The sequence below is a fragment of the Culex quinquefasciatus genome, chromosome 2 (assembly GCF_015732765.1).
Source record: "Culex quinquefasciatus strain JHB chromosome 2, VPISU_Cqui_1.0_pri_paternal, whole genome shotgun sequence".
NCBI lineage: Eukaryota > Metazoa > Arthropoda > Insecta > Diptera > Culicidae > Culex > Culex quinquefasciatus.
Genome location: NC_051862.1, coordinates 118,084,600 through 118,099,482, shown reverse-complemented (window position 1 = coordinate 118,099,482; position 14,883 = coordinate 118,084,600). Strand labels below are relative to the sequence as shown.

Below are 14,883 nucleotides of genomic sequence, written 5' to 3'. Positions count from 1 at the left end.
AAGCTGTACTGCGGAGGAAATAGTAGTTTATGCAACAAGTTGCAAAAAGAGGATTTTTTCAGCACGAGTCGTACATTTATCCAACGAGGTTCGCCGAGTTGGATAAATACGAAGAGTGCTGAAAAAATCAAGTTTTGCAACGAGTTCCATACAACATTTTTTGCAATTCCAAAAAACACACACTGAGTGAAATTTTATGTCAAATTTTCATATATTTTGTCAATAAATCGTTTAAATCAAAAAATGTTGAAAAGTGTTACTTTTTAAAACAAGTGCTGAAAAGTTCAACTTTTCAGCACCCATTTGAGTGCTGAAAAGTAGAACTTTTCAGCATTTATTTTGAAAAGTGTTGCTATTCGATTCTGTTATTTTTGGTACAGAAAAGTAGGCTATTTCGTCGTTCAAGAATGACAGGAAAAGTGAGTAGTTTCACGACGGAATTGCAAAAAGGTATTTTTTTCTGGCAACCCTGGTGGCGGTATACCAAAAAATGCTTTTTAGTACGCTATTGATTTTTTTAATCTCTTGAGCTAATACAAGAATATCAGGGAACATTGTTTGCCAAGATCGCGAAAAATAACGATCACTTGGATCTTAATAATTTAACTTTTTGCAATTCCATCGTGAAACTACTTACTTTTTCTGTCATTCTTGAACGACGAAATAGCCTACTTTTCTGTACCAAAAATAACAGAATCGAATAGCAACACTTTTCAAAATAAATGCTGAAAAGTTCTACTTTTCAGCACTCAAATGGGTGCTGAAAAGTTGAACTTTTCAGCACTTGTTTCGAAAAGTAACACTTTTCAACATTTTTTTGATTTAAACGATTTATTGACAAAATACATGAAAATTCGACTCAAAATTTCACTCAATGGGTGTTTTTCGAAATTGAAAAAAATGTTGTATGGAACTCGTTGCAAAACTTGATTTTTTCAGCACTCGTCGTATTTATCCAACTCGGTAAACCTCGTTGGATAAATGTACGACTCGTGCAGAAAAAATCCTCTTTTTGCAACTTGTTGCATAAACTACTATTTTGTCATGGTTATTTAACTCAGATTTTGTGATGTTTTGAAAAAAAATATTATAAGCCCCTTAAAAATAATAGCTAAAAACTCGTTTTGCAATGAGGACATTTTTCACATTCACACGTTTTTCTTTATTAATTAGTAGATAACAAAACACATTTTGTAACGATTAGTAAACGATCGCGGACGCTTTTTAAATTCGTAATCACCATATTTTTCCGCTCCATCGCTGTCTTCTTCGATAAACGATCCATCATTATAAATTTACACCTCTGCATTGAACACATATTATCGATATATTATCCCTTGTGAATCACCACTTCTCATGAATATTCAGTAGCTGCTCTTGAAACCATCACCATCATTTTGGATTCCCGTTTACACTCTGTTAAGTTTGCAAAGTAATTACTCTCACTAATCCGTATCAACTGTTGCCTCTATCCATTCGATGTAGTTTAGCAGATTTACGTAAATTCCGGGAATCTTGCCCCCACAATGCTGTGGACCGAGACTAACTATCCCGACCTGATACCAGCGAACTTGGCTGGTACTGGTGATTTGATTGTCCAACTTCCCGGTCTCTCGTTTCAACATTAACGGACCACCGGAATCACCCGGACAAGCGTCTCTTCCGATTTCTCCTCCCACGCACAGCTGAACCGGGGCAAGTTCAAGATAAACTTCGCGATAATACCTGTTGCACAGGGCCGGATCTCGCACCTGCATTGAGATGAGTTTTTTGTCACGTCGTACAGAGTCTGCAATATGTTAAATCAATGTTTTTTTTTTGTGTAGACAACTCAAAATATCATGACTCACCTGTTCTCGATGGGCCGGCAGCATAAATTGATACTGTTTGTCCACTTTTCGGTAATTGATCCGAAACATCATCCACCGGCAAACAGGCAGGCTGTACTTGGTCAGTGAAATCAACGGTTTGAGCCAATTTCAAAAGAGCCAAATCATTTATCTTGTTGTTGAAATCTGTCGTGTAGTTTGGATGTACTATGAATCGTTCCACGTCATATTCTTTGAATTTTTGGCCTCTTTTCACTCGCACTTTATGCCTTGAAAGATATTCACATAAAGCTTGACGAAACTATAAAATCTAGTTCAACTTACGGTTTGAGTCTAAAAGGCATATCTTTCACGCAGTGTGCCGCAGTTAGGACGTACTCACGGTTAATGAGCGATCCTGTACATTTGAATAGATGATTTCGTCCAAGCCTTTTAAACAAAACATCAACAACCCAGGGAAATTCCCCGCTTTCTCGCCTCATACCGTCATCGTCACTTTGGCCATAACCACAGCTCTCCAAATTAGTCCACTTACGGCAGCATACCAGTGGAGTAGAATCATCCAGAGTACCACACTCACTTTTATGAAAGGTATCCTTCTCGGTTAGAGACTTGGTGAGGATCCACGCACAACTATTGACTGGTACGCAACGTCCCTCGCGGCCGTCGACTGTCACACACGGATCCTGAGTAACTGAAACACAGAACGAATGATGAAGTCTGCAAAAAAAAATGTGGTTTTCTCACCTACCAGACAAACTAAATAAACTATTGAGAGTTAAACTTAAAAACAGTCCATTTCTACAGAGCATCTTTGCAACCACTAATCTTTCAACTACTGTCCGCGGAATAACAACGCGGTCTGCTACTCACTACTATTGCAAGACTACTACTATTTCAAGATTCACAGTAAAACCTCTATTTTACGTATTCTTACTCAAGCTAGATTACTTGCTCAACCTATACGTGCTCATATTCAATTGATGTTCAAATTGAAGAATCACTGTATACTTGATTGCGTTGGCTTGGGGAATCCCAAGTTCATTCCAATATTCTTATCATCCGTGGTTACGAAGCTGAACTGGAAGCTCACAGATCGTCTTGAGTTGAGTGTATTGTTTATACATATTATGTTATATATTATATTATACATGTATTATTTATATTATACATGTATTATGCATACAATTCAATACTAACAAGAGCAATAGATGAATATACTATTAGGTGGCAAATTCTTCATATCGATAATCAACGCGTTGATCAACGCCGTTTAAATCAACGGCTCCGTTGACGTTGACGATTAAATCAACGGTGGTTGCGATTACGATTACGTTTAAATCAACGATCAACGACAGCGATCACGTTGATTCAACGATTAACAGTATTGGCAAGCGGGTCGTACTTTGACAACAGAGGTCCTTTGCTGGTGACGACGGTGCCTCACAAGAGAAGTGATCCTCGGAGGACAATGATTTCGGCTGGAAATGTTTTGTTTTGAGGGCGTCTGCGGGCGCACGGAGATAATTTATTTGGACGCGGTCTGCTCAGGAAACGAGAGACAAAAAAAAAAGCTGGAAAGTGTAACTGCCTACGAAATTGTTCCACCTGTTGCTGAAAGGAAGCTTGAAGAAGGAAGAGTGCTCCCAGATTGTATCCTTTTCAAATGTATCCTTTTTAAATGTTGCACTAATTTTCTCGCAAGTTTCAAAATTCTTCTCTTCTTGCTTTTAATTTCTTTGGAAACTATCCAAATTCTCGTTAAAATAGTCTATTTTTCATACCAAATTCCCTACAATCTCTTTATTTTTTTTTTCTTCAACTTGAAAAAAACCCTGTCTTATTTGAATTATTGATTGATTATTTTTCAGCTGGTTATTTAGGTAATTTAATTTATAAAATAATGCTATTTATTTTATCTACATATTAATTATATTATATTGAATTAGATATTATTACACTGAACATAACTTTCGCCAATATATTGCAAAAATAAAACGGAGCGTTTGGTACGGTATGTCCACGCATCCCTCCACCTTTGTAGATTCTATGAAATGTGATACGTTCATAGAATCCTCTCTGCTGTAAGCACAACGCAGTAGGGCTGGCCGCTTAAATTTTTGAAATACATTTTCGGCTGTTCTCGGATGTACTGCAATTATTAATAATGACAAATAAAAGTACTTGGGGCGTCATCTAATCACTAGACTTTCCAGCATGCTTTCATTGGACTGGCTACGTTTGTGTTAGATTAGATTAGATTAGCAAATTCTCCACCAGAGTTATAAGTCACTATTTTATCAGATGGTAAAACCAGGGCTGTGGAGTCGGAGCTGGAGTCGGTGGAGTCGGGTCTTTTTGGGGACCTGGAGTCGGAGTCGGAGTCGGAGTCGTCAAAACTCGATCAGCTGGAGTCGGAGTCGGAGCCGGAGTCGGCTAAATTTTATTAACTGGAGTCGGAGTCGGAGCCGAAAATTTCTGCTAACCCGGAGTTGGAGTCGGAGTCGGAGTTATCTTAAATTCAACCAAAAATATGTTTTTTTTTATTTTTCAATATTTGCTATAAAACCGCTTAATTCACAAAACTTCTTATATGTTTAATTGTTTTTCAAGTCGCTGCGTTGCCATTTTTCATTTAGTTTAGAGATCTATGATCATTAAATGATAACCTGTAAATCCACTCTTACCCAAGTATGTAGTATCATCATAACTCAAAAAATTTAAAACAATATTGGTTTTGTAGTAGAATTAATTGATTCTTGACTGCTTCCTTTTGCCTATATGTATGATGTACCCTTTCAATACAAATTTAATTCAGTTCTTTCAGTTCTGAAAAAAGTTCACACACAGTCATCTTATACCCCGATAGCGAATGTCTTGGAAGTTTTAAGTAAATCAATTTTCAGGAAAAAGGTTACTAGGTACATAAAAAGATAAAAAAATAATAATCACTATTTATGGAAATAAAAAAAATCACTGTCAGTAAAACTCTTCCAACAAATAATCAACGATTATTACAATCTATTACTTGGAACAAAACATACACAATTTGTTTATAACAAAGTACAAAAAAAATCAAAGTGTCGCGCTTAAAATATTTGAAACTGACAAAAACCTATCAAAAAAAAAACTTGCAACTAATTTTTAAATAATCATTGAATATGTTAAATATATCAATTATCTTAATGTTTACTATTTCTCTCCTAAATTCTGAGAATGTTGATCCTTAGGCAAACTATTTTGATATTGTCGCATATTATCGTTGAACAAATCTCAAGATTTCAGGACAGAATATAATTTCAAGATAAAAAATGTATAACAAAAATGATAGGATTTCAATGTATGTTTAAAATATTATTTAAAATAATCAAATTCAAAATAGTATTCTACCGGTAATATTTTTCTCATTCTGTTAAATTTAAAAAAAATAAATATAAAATAATATGAAAAAATATTTTTGGAAAGGTAGCGTAAGGAAGGAAAGTGAGCAAATTAAATGTAAATGTAAATCGATCATTAAGGCCAGCTTCAGGGTTGCGAATGAGCGAGCCAGCTGGAGCGTGAGTTTTTATCAGGTAGCTCGTGCTCGCTCACGCTCACCGGAGCGTTTTGCGCTCACGTGAGCTGGTGAGCCAAAGTAGGTAGTTGTTTTTTCCTGTTGAAGCATCTGCCTGTTTGAAACGAAGTTTCCAGAACTATCTCAGCACAGGCAGCAAAAACAAACAAGAAAGTGGTCGAACAAACAAAAGTATGCAATGAAATGGATTTGGCCAGCGAACCGAAATTTAAGTTCTATTTAAAATCTAGACATTTTTCGAACAATTAACAAAAAACTTAATTCATAATGTAAACATTCATTGACGTGAAGAGATGCACTATTTGTTCACAAATCAAATCCATATTTGACCATATTGTATTGCTGTTATGTACAAAAAAAATGACAATTTATGTATGTTTTGATTATTTTGAATAATCTTTTAAACAGTTACAATCATTCATGTTCAAAAAATCATATATAACATGTAATTGAATATTTTCAGAGGTTTGGTTGCGGAAATGTTGAATAAAATCCACTTGTTGGAAGAAGAGCCAACCTTTTTGTGGTGAAAAATATTGACAATTTATTTGATTTGAGTCGAAAGGGTTATTTCAACCATTAGCAATTTTTAGGCTAATATTTAAAAATAGAACTGTTTCAAAAATGTTACCCTATTTTCTGAAACGTCTACCAAATAAAGCCTAACCTTATAGAAATGATCATCCATTTCTTATCACTGAATCATTTAAAGATTTAATAAACGGAATAACTTTTTTTTAATAGTAGCTAATTCTGACCCGCAATCTGGAAATGTAGTCAAAACACTGATTAGGTACCGTCAGTGGGGGTGACTATGGGCCAAAAACGATTCACCTCTTGTAATTTCTTAATAACAAAAACAATTTAAATAACATCGAAAATCTTTCAACGTAGATTTGTTCTTAGATAGTTTACTAACATTTTCCCAAAATATGGGAAATTTTGATGAACACTACCTTTAATGCCAATAGTTTGAACTAAAATGATGCTCAAATACAACGATATGGTAAACACAAGTCATCCAACAGTGTTTCTTGTTCGAAGGAATCGTATTGACAATGTTTGAAGTGGAGATTTTCAAACATTTGGGTAGTTTTTGAGCAATCCCAACAAAAATATTAGAAAATGATTTTTCGAGAGGTCATTTTTGGCCAAAAACGTACCTCAATTTTAGACAGCTGCCAAAATAACCGGATTTGTTCTAGGAACGAGATTTTTCAGCGAAGTCATCTTAAGATGTCCCTACACAACCTTTTAGCAGAATCCAGTTTCATTGAGAAGAATCTGAGGAATGGTAAAATCCGTAAAAATCACTTTGACCCAATCTCACCCCCAGACCCAATGTCACCCCACTGACGGTACATAAAACAGTTTAATGTTATATTTTAATCAACGAAGCATTTAACATTGAATCGAACTTACCAATGCATAAATCCTCTTGAATCAATTCATTGTTTTGTAAGTTTTTCTAATGTTTACATGCCCTTTTATTTAGGCGTCTATACCCCTCCCCTTACCTCTCTGCTACAATAAGGCTTTTAAATTCTAAAATATTTATACATTCAACTGTATGTCTAAAAATGATTTGACTCTTGCAAATCCAACCTTTTATTTTAAAACAAGGTTGATGAAAATAAGCTATTCCAATTCATATATCATAAAATTTGTTCACAAAATCATATGTCCTCAGCCCTACTGCACCTCAAGCAAAAAAATCATGTAGAATTGAAATAAAAACTTTCTCAAAAACGTTAAATGATTAGCGACACGTCCAAAATGAGCGCTCCGTGAGCGAAATATGAGCGCGAGCGCGAGCGCGAGCGTGGAGCAAACGCGAGCTGAAAAAATCGGAGCAAACGTGAGCGCGGGCAAACGTGAGCTAGCTCGCGCAGCGCTCCTCCTCACGAATGAGCGAAAAGGAAGGAACGCAACACTGGCCAGCTTTCTTTTAATGATCATTCAAAACATAACAAATTAATATTTCAGCTTTTAATAAATTTAATGAAAATTTGAGGTTAAGTAAATAAATCCAAATTTATTTACCAAACTGTTCTTCTGAAAATGTCTTTAAAACTGGAGATATTTTTTGATTTCTGTTACAATAACTAATAAATAATTCTATTTATCAATGTTTTCTATCTAACTTTTGAAACATTTAAAAATATGTGGAGTTGGAGTCGGAGCCAACCATTTTTAGAAAGCCGGAGTCAGAGTCGGAGTCGGCTAATCTCAGAAAGCCGGAGTCGGAGTTGGAGTCGGAGTCGGTTGGAGCTGAAAGCCGGAGCCGGAGTCGGAGTCGGAGTCGGCTAATCTCAGAAAGCCGGAGTCGGAGTCGGAGTCGGAGTCGCTTGAACAATGACCCGACTCCGCAGCCCTGGGTAAAACAATATTTTTAATCCGCTTCGGTAAAACCAGCGATTTTTTTTCGCAGTATTGGAAAGGGCTGCTGGATTCGAAAATCAAACAAGATGTATTTTTTTTTTCAACAGCTCTGGATCTCACGAGGGTCTGGACCGCAGCTGTCACAAACGTGCGCAGTTCATTCAGTCGAGGCAGCAATCGTCCAAGCCGAAGCCGCCAACATGAAAGAAGGACAAACAGAGTCCGGCACACAGCAAAAAATAATGTAAATTTGGAAGCTGTAATTTTGGAAGGTTGAATATTACCTCTTTTATGATGTAATTTTACCTCAATTTAGACTGAAAAAGTGACATTACACCAGAAAAGTGGTAAAATTACACATTTCCAGAGGTAAAATTACACCTTTTTTCTGACATAAAAGATGTACTACTTCCCAGATGTAATATTACCATGATTTTTTTTTCTGTGCAGGAGCCGCGTTCACCGTCGCGGTTTTTGATCCTCCTAACCTAGTCACAGCACCTAAAAGGACCTAGTAAAATAAGTTATGGAAAAATATGTATTTTTTCTGGGTTCGGGAAGCAATGCGCGATTTTCGCTCTGAATCAGCGTTTTATTTCGCTGACGTGTGGTTTTTTCCCGGCGGAAGATGATTTTTCTACTGGTTTCGGGAGAAAATCCGCTGGTCGAGCATACTTTTTCACTGGAGCAGCGGTTGTTGACACTCGATAAAAATAAACAGTAGTGGGAGTGTGACAAAAGATAACAAAATTAATATCTGGAAAGTCGGGTGATTTTACAAGTTATATTGATATTTCTCAACGAGTAAAACATTATTAGAAAAGTTTTCGGATCATAATTTAGTTTGTTTTGACAAATTTGCTTACAAATTCCCAATTAACACTTAAGTTTTTGTTTATTCACGCAATAGAATTATTGTCTTGTTTTTTTTTATAAACCAGCACTTTTTCAATCAACTACACAAATTTTGCATTTTTGTCCACGATCAAAGCATACCCATCTCGCAGCCCCCTCATCAATTTGTCTGAAACATGTAGGTCAACGGGAAGTAAGGCAAATCGGGACACAAAATTTGAAGGTTCAAAAACGTCAAAAATCTTTAAAAGGCTGAAACTAAGACAAAATTCAATTGAATACGAAAATGAACGACCATTTGAGACTGAGAACGGTTGAATGAGTAAGATTAACGTATAAACATACACTTTTCTTGAAGTGAATTTTATAGAATAAAAATGTTTATTTTATTCCATTTACACCCTTTAAAAATCACTTTTTATTTGGCTCCTCTATAAGAGGAGAAAATCGTGACGTCAGAAATGAACTCAAATCACTCAAAGTTCATTTTGTGAGTGACTTTAACATTTTTGGCCTAGTTTGACAGCTACATTGTCCCCAGTTTTTTTGTGGGAGAAAAAAGGAGGCAAATACTTTATGAAAATCATACCTGTCAAAATTCCTAGCCTCAAAATTTTGTCCCGAGTTGCTTTTCTCCTCTATATTGCATCAAATATGACGCAAAATTACACCTTCTATCGAAATATTAAACATTTTAAGAGTAAAATATGTTTGCCATAATTTTCAGTTGCAATTCGTCTATAACAGATGTAATATTACACCTTCCTTTTTTAAACATTCAATTTTACAGCTTCCATTTTTACACAATTTTTTGCTGTGGGGGATAACATAATTCATGGACTCGCTCTTAAAGCAAATCAACAAACAACAACAATTGCCCCTAACATTTTTCATTTTTTATGTCCGCTTATAAATACACAAAGGTTCATTTTCTAAAATTGAGGTGTTCTAAAATTAGTCAACTGAAATTTATAAAACACTATTTTTATATTTTCAACTTTGTCCCCAGATTCATTAACAAATCGTTAGCCTTTGCGAATCAGTTAAATTGCCTGTTTGGGTGAATTAATCGCGACCAGTTATCGGCGGATCAACAATTTATTATGTTACTCGGAAGATATAAAACAATATGCAGCCCCACTGGAGAACTGGTAGTCACACGTGAAAAATAAACAAGCAAAATGTTTTCCTGTACCGTAAATGGTCGACCAAACTCGATTTCCTCACTATATTAAGGCGAAGCGCGAGCAGCAGGTTTACATAATATCGGACTCCAACCAACAAACCAATACGGGTTTCTGATGCCCCTTCTGTGTGAAACCTTTCGACGCCGTAAGCCCGGTAAGCGACGGTTTGGTGGCTGCTGCTTCAACCTGTCAGAGTGACCATCCTTGGCAAGTGTGGGGACTGTCGAGAAGTGGGGTGAGGTGTGGTGCCCGATCAGTCAATTTCCATTTTGAGCCACCCTGGCAGGACAGGAAGAGCTACGGCTTAGGTTAGATATTGTAGATGCTCAGTTTTAGATGATGCTGCTTTCTTCGTTGATGGCGTTGAACGATGCAAATGGCCTCGAAACAAAATGAAAGTTGTGTCGATGAGATAACATGTTATTTTCTTTTAATTATGTATGCTGATTTGTCCCAACATGGATCGAAGAGTAAATTACGAGCAAACCGTTTGTACAGCGTAAACTACCGTTAAACTGGCCATCAATTTATTTGAGCAGTTGCTGCAATACGCACCTCTCTCACGATTTCCACACTGCGTTCGTTTAATGATTTCCTTTCCATTAAATTTTCGATACAACCATGACACAAATTTGGCTAACCATTATTGGGTATAGAAAAGCAGAAAAAAAACCGCTGCAAAATGCTCACGACTCTAACTGGTCTCCGGTCTGTGACAAAATTAAAATCCTATTTAGAGTCTAATGATGAGAAAATGAGCCAACCCGCACCGAAGTCATTGCACAGTGGTCCAGATCGCAAAATTAAGTGGAAAATGGATTTTCCGAAAAATGGTGACGTTTTGGAGCTTTGGTGTCTTCAGAAGAGTTGTTGCAAATGGAAAGGGGCAACTTTTGGTTTGGTTCAAAATTAGGGTGGTTCACGATTAGGGTGATTTTGAAAATCTAACTTTTCAGGAATATTTTTGGGAATTTTTTTGTCTTCTAGAAAGTTGATGGGCTTGCCAATCCAAGCAACTTTGTCGAAGACACCAAAATTTTATCTCGTAATCTACGCCTTCTATGACCAAATTTATAAAAAGCATCTGAGCAAACCTTCAAAAATCAGTTTTTTGAACGTGGCAATTCAGGGTTAACTTTTAGAGAAAAGTGATATTCGGAGCACTTTTAGAGCTCTACAAAACAAACATTTTCATTTTTTGACATGTCAATTTGGACTTAAGGGTCAAAAGTTACAGCCATTTTAAGGTAAAAAAGATGCAAATTTAAAACTTAAATATCTCAAAATGGCGCAAGCCAAATTTTAAGCACTAGGTTGCATTTGAAAGAAGAGATCTAGCACTACAAACGCTGAAAAAATCTCAGGGGTGTTTTTCTTTAAACTTGAGATATCTTCATTTGAAAAAGTCTAATTTTCAAGGGAAAACCATATGGGACCACCCTAACGAAATTCGAAAATTGTCCAAATATATGTTTTTCCATGTAATTTTGCCCGCTGAATCTGAATCTGCCCTCAGAATTGAGCCAAAATGTCAACAAATCGATTTTTGGTCATATTTTGGGTTTAAATGATAATTAATTAATAATAATAATAATTTTTTTTATGACTGATTTTTGAAGGTTTGCTCAGATGCTTTTTATAAATTTGGTCATAGAAGGCGTAGATTACGAGATAAAATTTTGGTGTCTTCGACAAAGTTGCTTGGATTGGCAAGCCCATCAACTTTCTAGAAGACAAAAAAATTCCCAAAAATATTCCTGAAAAGTTAGATTTTCAAAATCACCCTAATCGTGAACCACCCTAATTTTGAACCAAACCAAAAGTTGCCCCTTTCCATTTGCAACAACTCTTCTGAAGACACCAAAGCTCCAAAACGTCACCATTTTTCGGAAAATCCATTTTCCACTTAATTTTGCGATCTGGACCACTGTGCATTGTCGACCGCTGCCCGTCGATAATTATCCTCTGTGGCAACCCGTCCGTTGCTCCGTCAATGTCCGAAAGTGTCCGCCGTGAAGGAGGAGAGTTCAAGTTGTGACCAGTCAGTCAGTCATTGTGCGATTGTTATAAGCTCTTATTGGCGGCACAATTTCAATTTACGAATTAATCGATCTCAATTAATCAATTTCTCACGACGGCGTCGAAATTCAATTTCGCCTTTTGCCAAAGAGATCGATTGCGATGGCTGGCGCGGCCCGGCCCGGACCGGCGGAGTGTGGCATGGCATGGCGACACTCGATGGACGGATTGGCCGCCAGTCGGCATTTGGAGAGCTCCCTATAGTCTTCAATGTCTCGGGTAATGAATCGGCGAGGCGAGAGCAAACCAACTCTTGCATGATAGATGAAGTCGTCGCCGGGATGAAGAAACGCGACGGAAATGGGTGATTGACACTGGAGGGGGTTGTACTCGGCTCTAATTGGGTCGTTACGGATCAATGTCGCGATGTGCTGCAATGGTGACGTTCAGCTCCTCTAAGAGCAATGATATGTGGTTTGGCTCGAAACGTGCAGATTTTTGCAAAAAAATGTTATTCAAAAAAAATGAGTCATAAGTGCAAGCAAACTCACCAACGTGATTCGTTACATCATTTTATTAAATTACACCGAGATCGAGATTCACGAAGTTAGAACGTTATATTAAAAAAAAAACGTTAATCTTGAAAAATGGTTTTCATACCATAAATCAAATATGGATTATCAGCCAATGACAGCTACCCTTAATGGTAACGTGTCATCCTGAAATATGCCATAATAAAGTAGGTATACCGCAATAGATCAACTCTTTTTGTTCGCAGTGATTCTAAACCCAATAAAAAAAATCATGAAGTTATGTAAAGCACCTCAAAAGTTATGCTAAAACAACAATTTTGACAAAAGTTCGGAAGATTGTAAAAAGGGTGGATTTTGTAAAAAAAAACCCCGCCATGTTATATATTTTCAGAAAGGTACTTACCGGTGCACATCAACCAAAGCTTTTGCTCCCAGATTTTTGTTACAAACATTTTAGTATCTTCAAGATACCTTTCTAACGAGTCCAAAATATTGAAGATCTGACAACACTACACCCAGAACTGGGCAGCGCTTGTCCGAGAGAATAATGGTATCGAGTCGAGAGAATAGTGGAACCATTCACGAACACAGCTCGAGATGGACGAGAAAATTATTCCCCAGAGTTTTATTTGCAAAAAAAAAAGAAAGTTCAACCGCCAAACAAAAAAAGAAAACAAAAGTGTCACTACGGGAATCCAACCAGAGACCTTTGTTAATCTAACCCACTGACTTAACTGCCTCGGCCAACATAGCTTGGTGGCTATGGAGGGGTCAGATGTCGATGTATGACACTTGTTGGAGATTTATTGTTTTAATTATCGAATGAACACATTTGTTATGATGGTGTGAGTTGGTAGCATTATTCAGTCGATTTTGGCTCTGAGACCTCAAATTTTTTTGAGGGAACGATTCTCGCGACTCTGAATTTTGGGTGTATCAAAAGTAATAAGTTTTATTTATACACTTTTCTAAGGCCGGCTCTTAAATATTTTGATGAAAACCTCGTCCGCATCTATCATGCGACCCATCGTTAAATAGGCAATCAAAAGACCCTTCCAACGCGCCCAAAAGATTTGAGATCTGACAACCATATCAAAAGTTATGAGCACTTAAGTTTTAATTTAACACTTATCAGAGCTTCTCAGATAAGTGATCTCAGATATTATGATTCAAATGTTGTCCGGATCTTTTTTCTGGTCCATCGTTGGTGGGTAATGGGAAGACCTCTCCAAAACATCAAATGATTGAAGATGTAACAACCCTATTAAATGAAAAATAACTATAAATACTACTATATCAATATGAGGAAGGTTTTAACCACCTTAGTGTGGATTAAGTAACGTTTTCTACAGAGACCATACTAAATAATTACATCAATAAGTTGATTTGCGACAACTTAAAGAATAACTCAGCAGTTTCACAACGGAATTACAAAGAAATAAGATTAATTTTGTGTTTCTGAATAAAACATTTTTCATTAGGAATCCAGTTTATTTAAATTTTCAACTGTATTCGATACTGAGATTAGTGTTAAGTTAAACCATCCTGAATCAAACCATTAAAGCCTTTGTTCTCTCTTCCAATCCCATATGATCTACAAATCGTCATTTGGGCATTTGGGGCCAAATTGAGTTAAGAACGCCAATTTGTAGGGCATACAATGCCCCACATTTTGACCTTCACAGATGCCCAAAATTTGATTCCAATCCTGAGATGTTCAATAAAAACCAAAAAAAACTTCGTGCATTTTTGTCACTTTTCATATGAAAGAAATTTCAATCTTGTCGTGCTATCTTGACACAGCCAAAGGGATTTCAGGCCAGAACGCGTTTGACACAGGTACGGGCTAGACTACCGTAAACATTATAACTCGGGACTCCGGCAACCAAATTCAACCAAATTTCGGGGCAATGCACAGAATAGGCAACCAAACAAAACGTGTTTGTTATTGTTTACATAGCGTGCTCTCGTTTTTGTTTATTCAAGGTCAAACATTAAAACGCGTTTCTCTCGGAACGTCAAAAAGCGACATACGACAAGATAGCACGACAGCGTCGAAATAATACAAAATTACATTCGTAAATTGAATGTTATCTCATCCTACCTAATTCTACAGGGATGCCTTTGATGAGAGTTTCGCCCACCTCGATCGGTACGCGGACGGTCCGGGTCCATCCATCAGTGGTCCTTCACGCGCCGGAATCATGGCGCATAAAAAAGTTATTAGCCTGCCTGTTTGCCTGCGTCCGGGCCATCTTCATGTCACGACGTGCCCAGCGTACCCTGTGGGAATACGGCGCGGAATGCTCACGACGACTCTGACGAGGACGGATGGCCCGGCTTGCGGACAGATTGCTCTCCCAAACCCCAACTCTCCGCCGCTGTTCCTCTGATTCCACCGACTACGATTACGCATTGCCATTGCCACAATCCTAACCTGGAAAAAAATTGTTCCCTCGACCTGTTGCACCATATTATTATTATTACCGGTTGATGGCATT

At 37.1% G+C, this 14,883-nt stretch overlaps 2 protein-coding genes across 4 annotated transcripts in view; one reads left to right on the top strand and one right to left on the bottom strand.

Moving 5' to 3' along the window:
* The window catches only part of LOC6041325 (protein outspread), a 302,805-nt gene that overhangs the window by 181,137 nt on the left and 106,785 nt on the right, over positions 1-14,883 (top strand). The window lies entirely within an intron of this gene.
* On the bottom strand, positions 1,123-2,680 carry LOC6047546 (CLIP domain-containing serine protease B15). Its single transcript, XM_038254902.1, has 4 exons — positions 2,581-2,680; positions 2,154-2,523; positions 1,851-2,098; positions 1,123-1,789 (listed from the first exon to the last, which is right to left on the bottom strand). Exons 1-4 carry the CDS (start codon positions 2,639-2,641, stop codon positions 1,446-1,448), a joined length of 1,023 nt encoding a protein of 340 aa, XP_038110830.1. The 5' UTR covers positions 2,642-2,680; the 3' UTR covers positions 1,123-1,445.

Bases quoted from the DNA above. Each gene is read 5' to 3' on its own strand.
- LOC6047546 (XM_038254902.1), bottom strand. From the start codon at position 2,641: ATGCTCTGTAGAAATGGACTGTTTTTAAGTTTAACTCTCAATAGTTTA. The intron at 2,524-2,580 runs GTAGGTGAGAAA...TCTGTGTTTCAG, and splicing joins TAGTTTATTTAGTTTGTCTG to TTACTCAGGATCCGTGTGTG. The intron at 2,099-2,153 runs GTAAGTTGAACT...ATATCTTTCAAG, and splicing joins ATGCCTTTTAGACTCAAACC to GCATAAAGTGCGAGTGAAAA.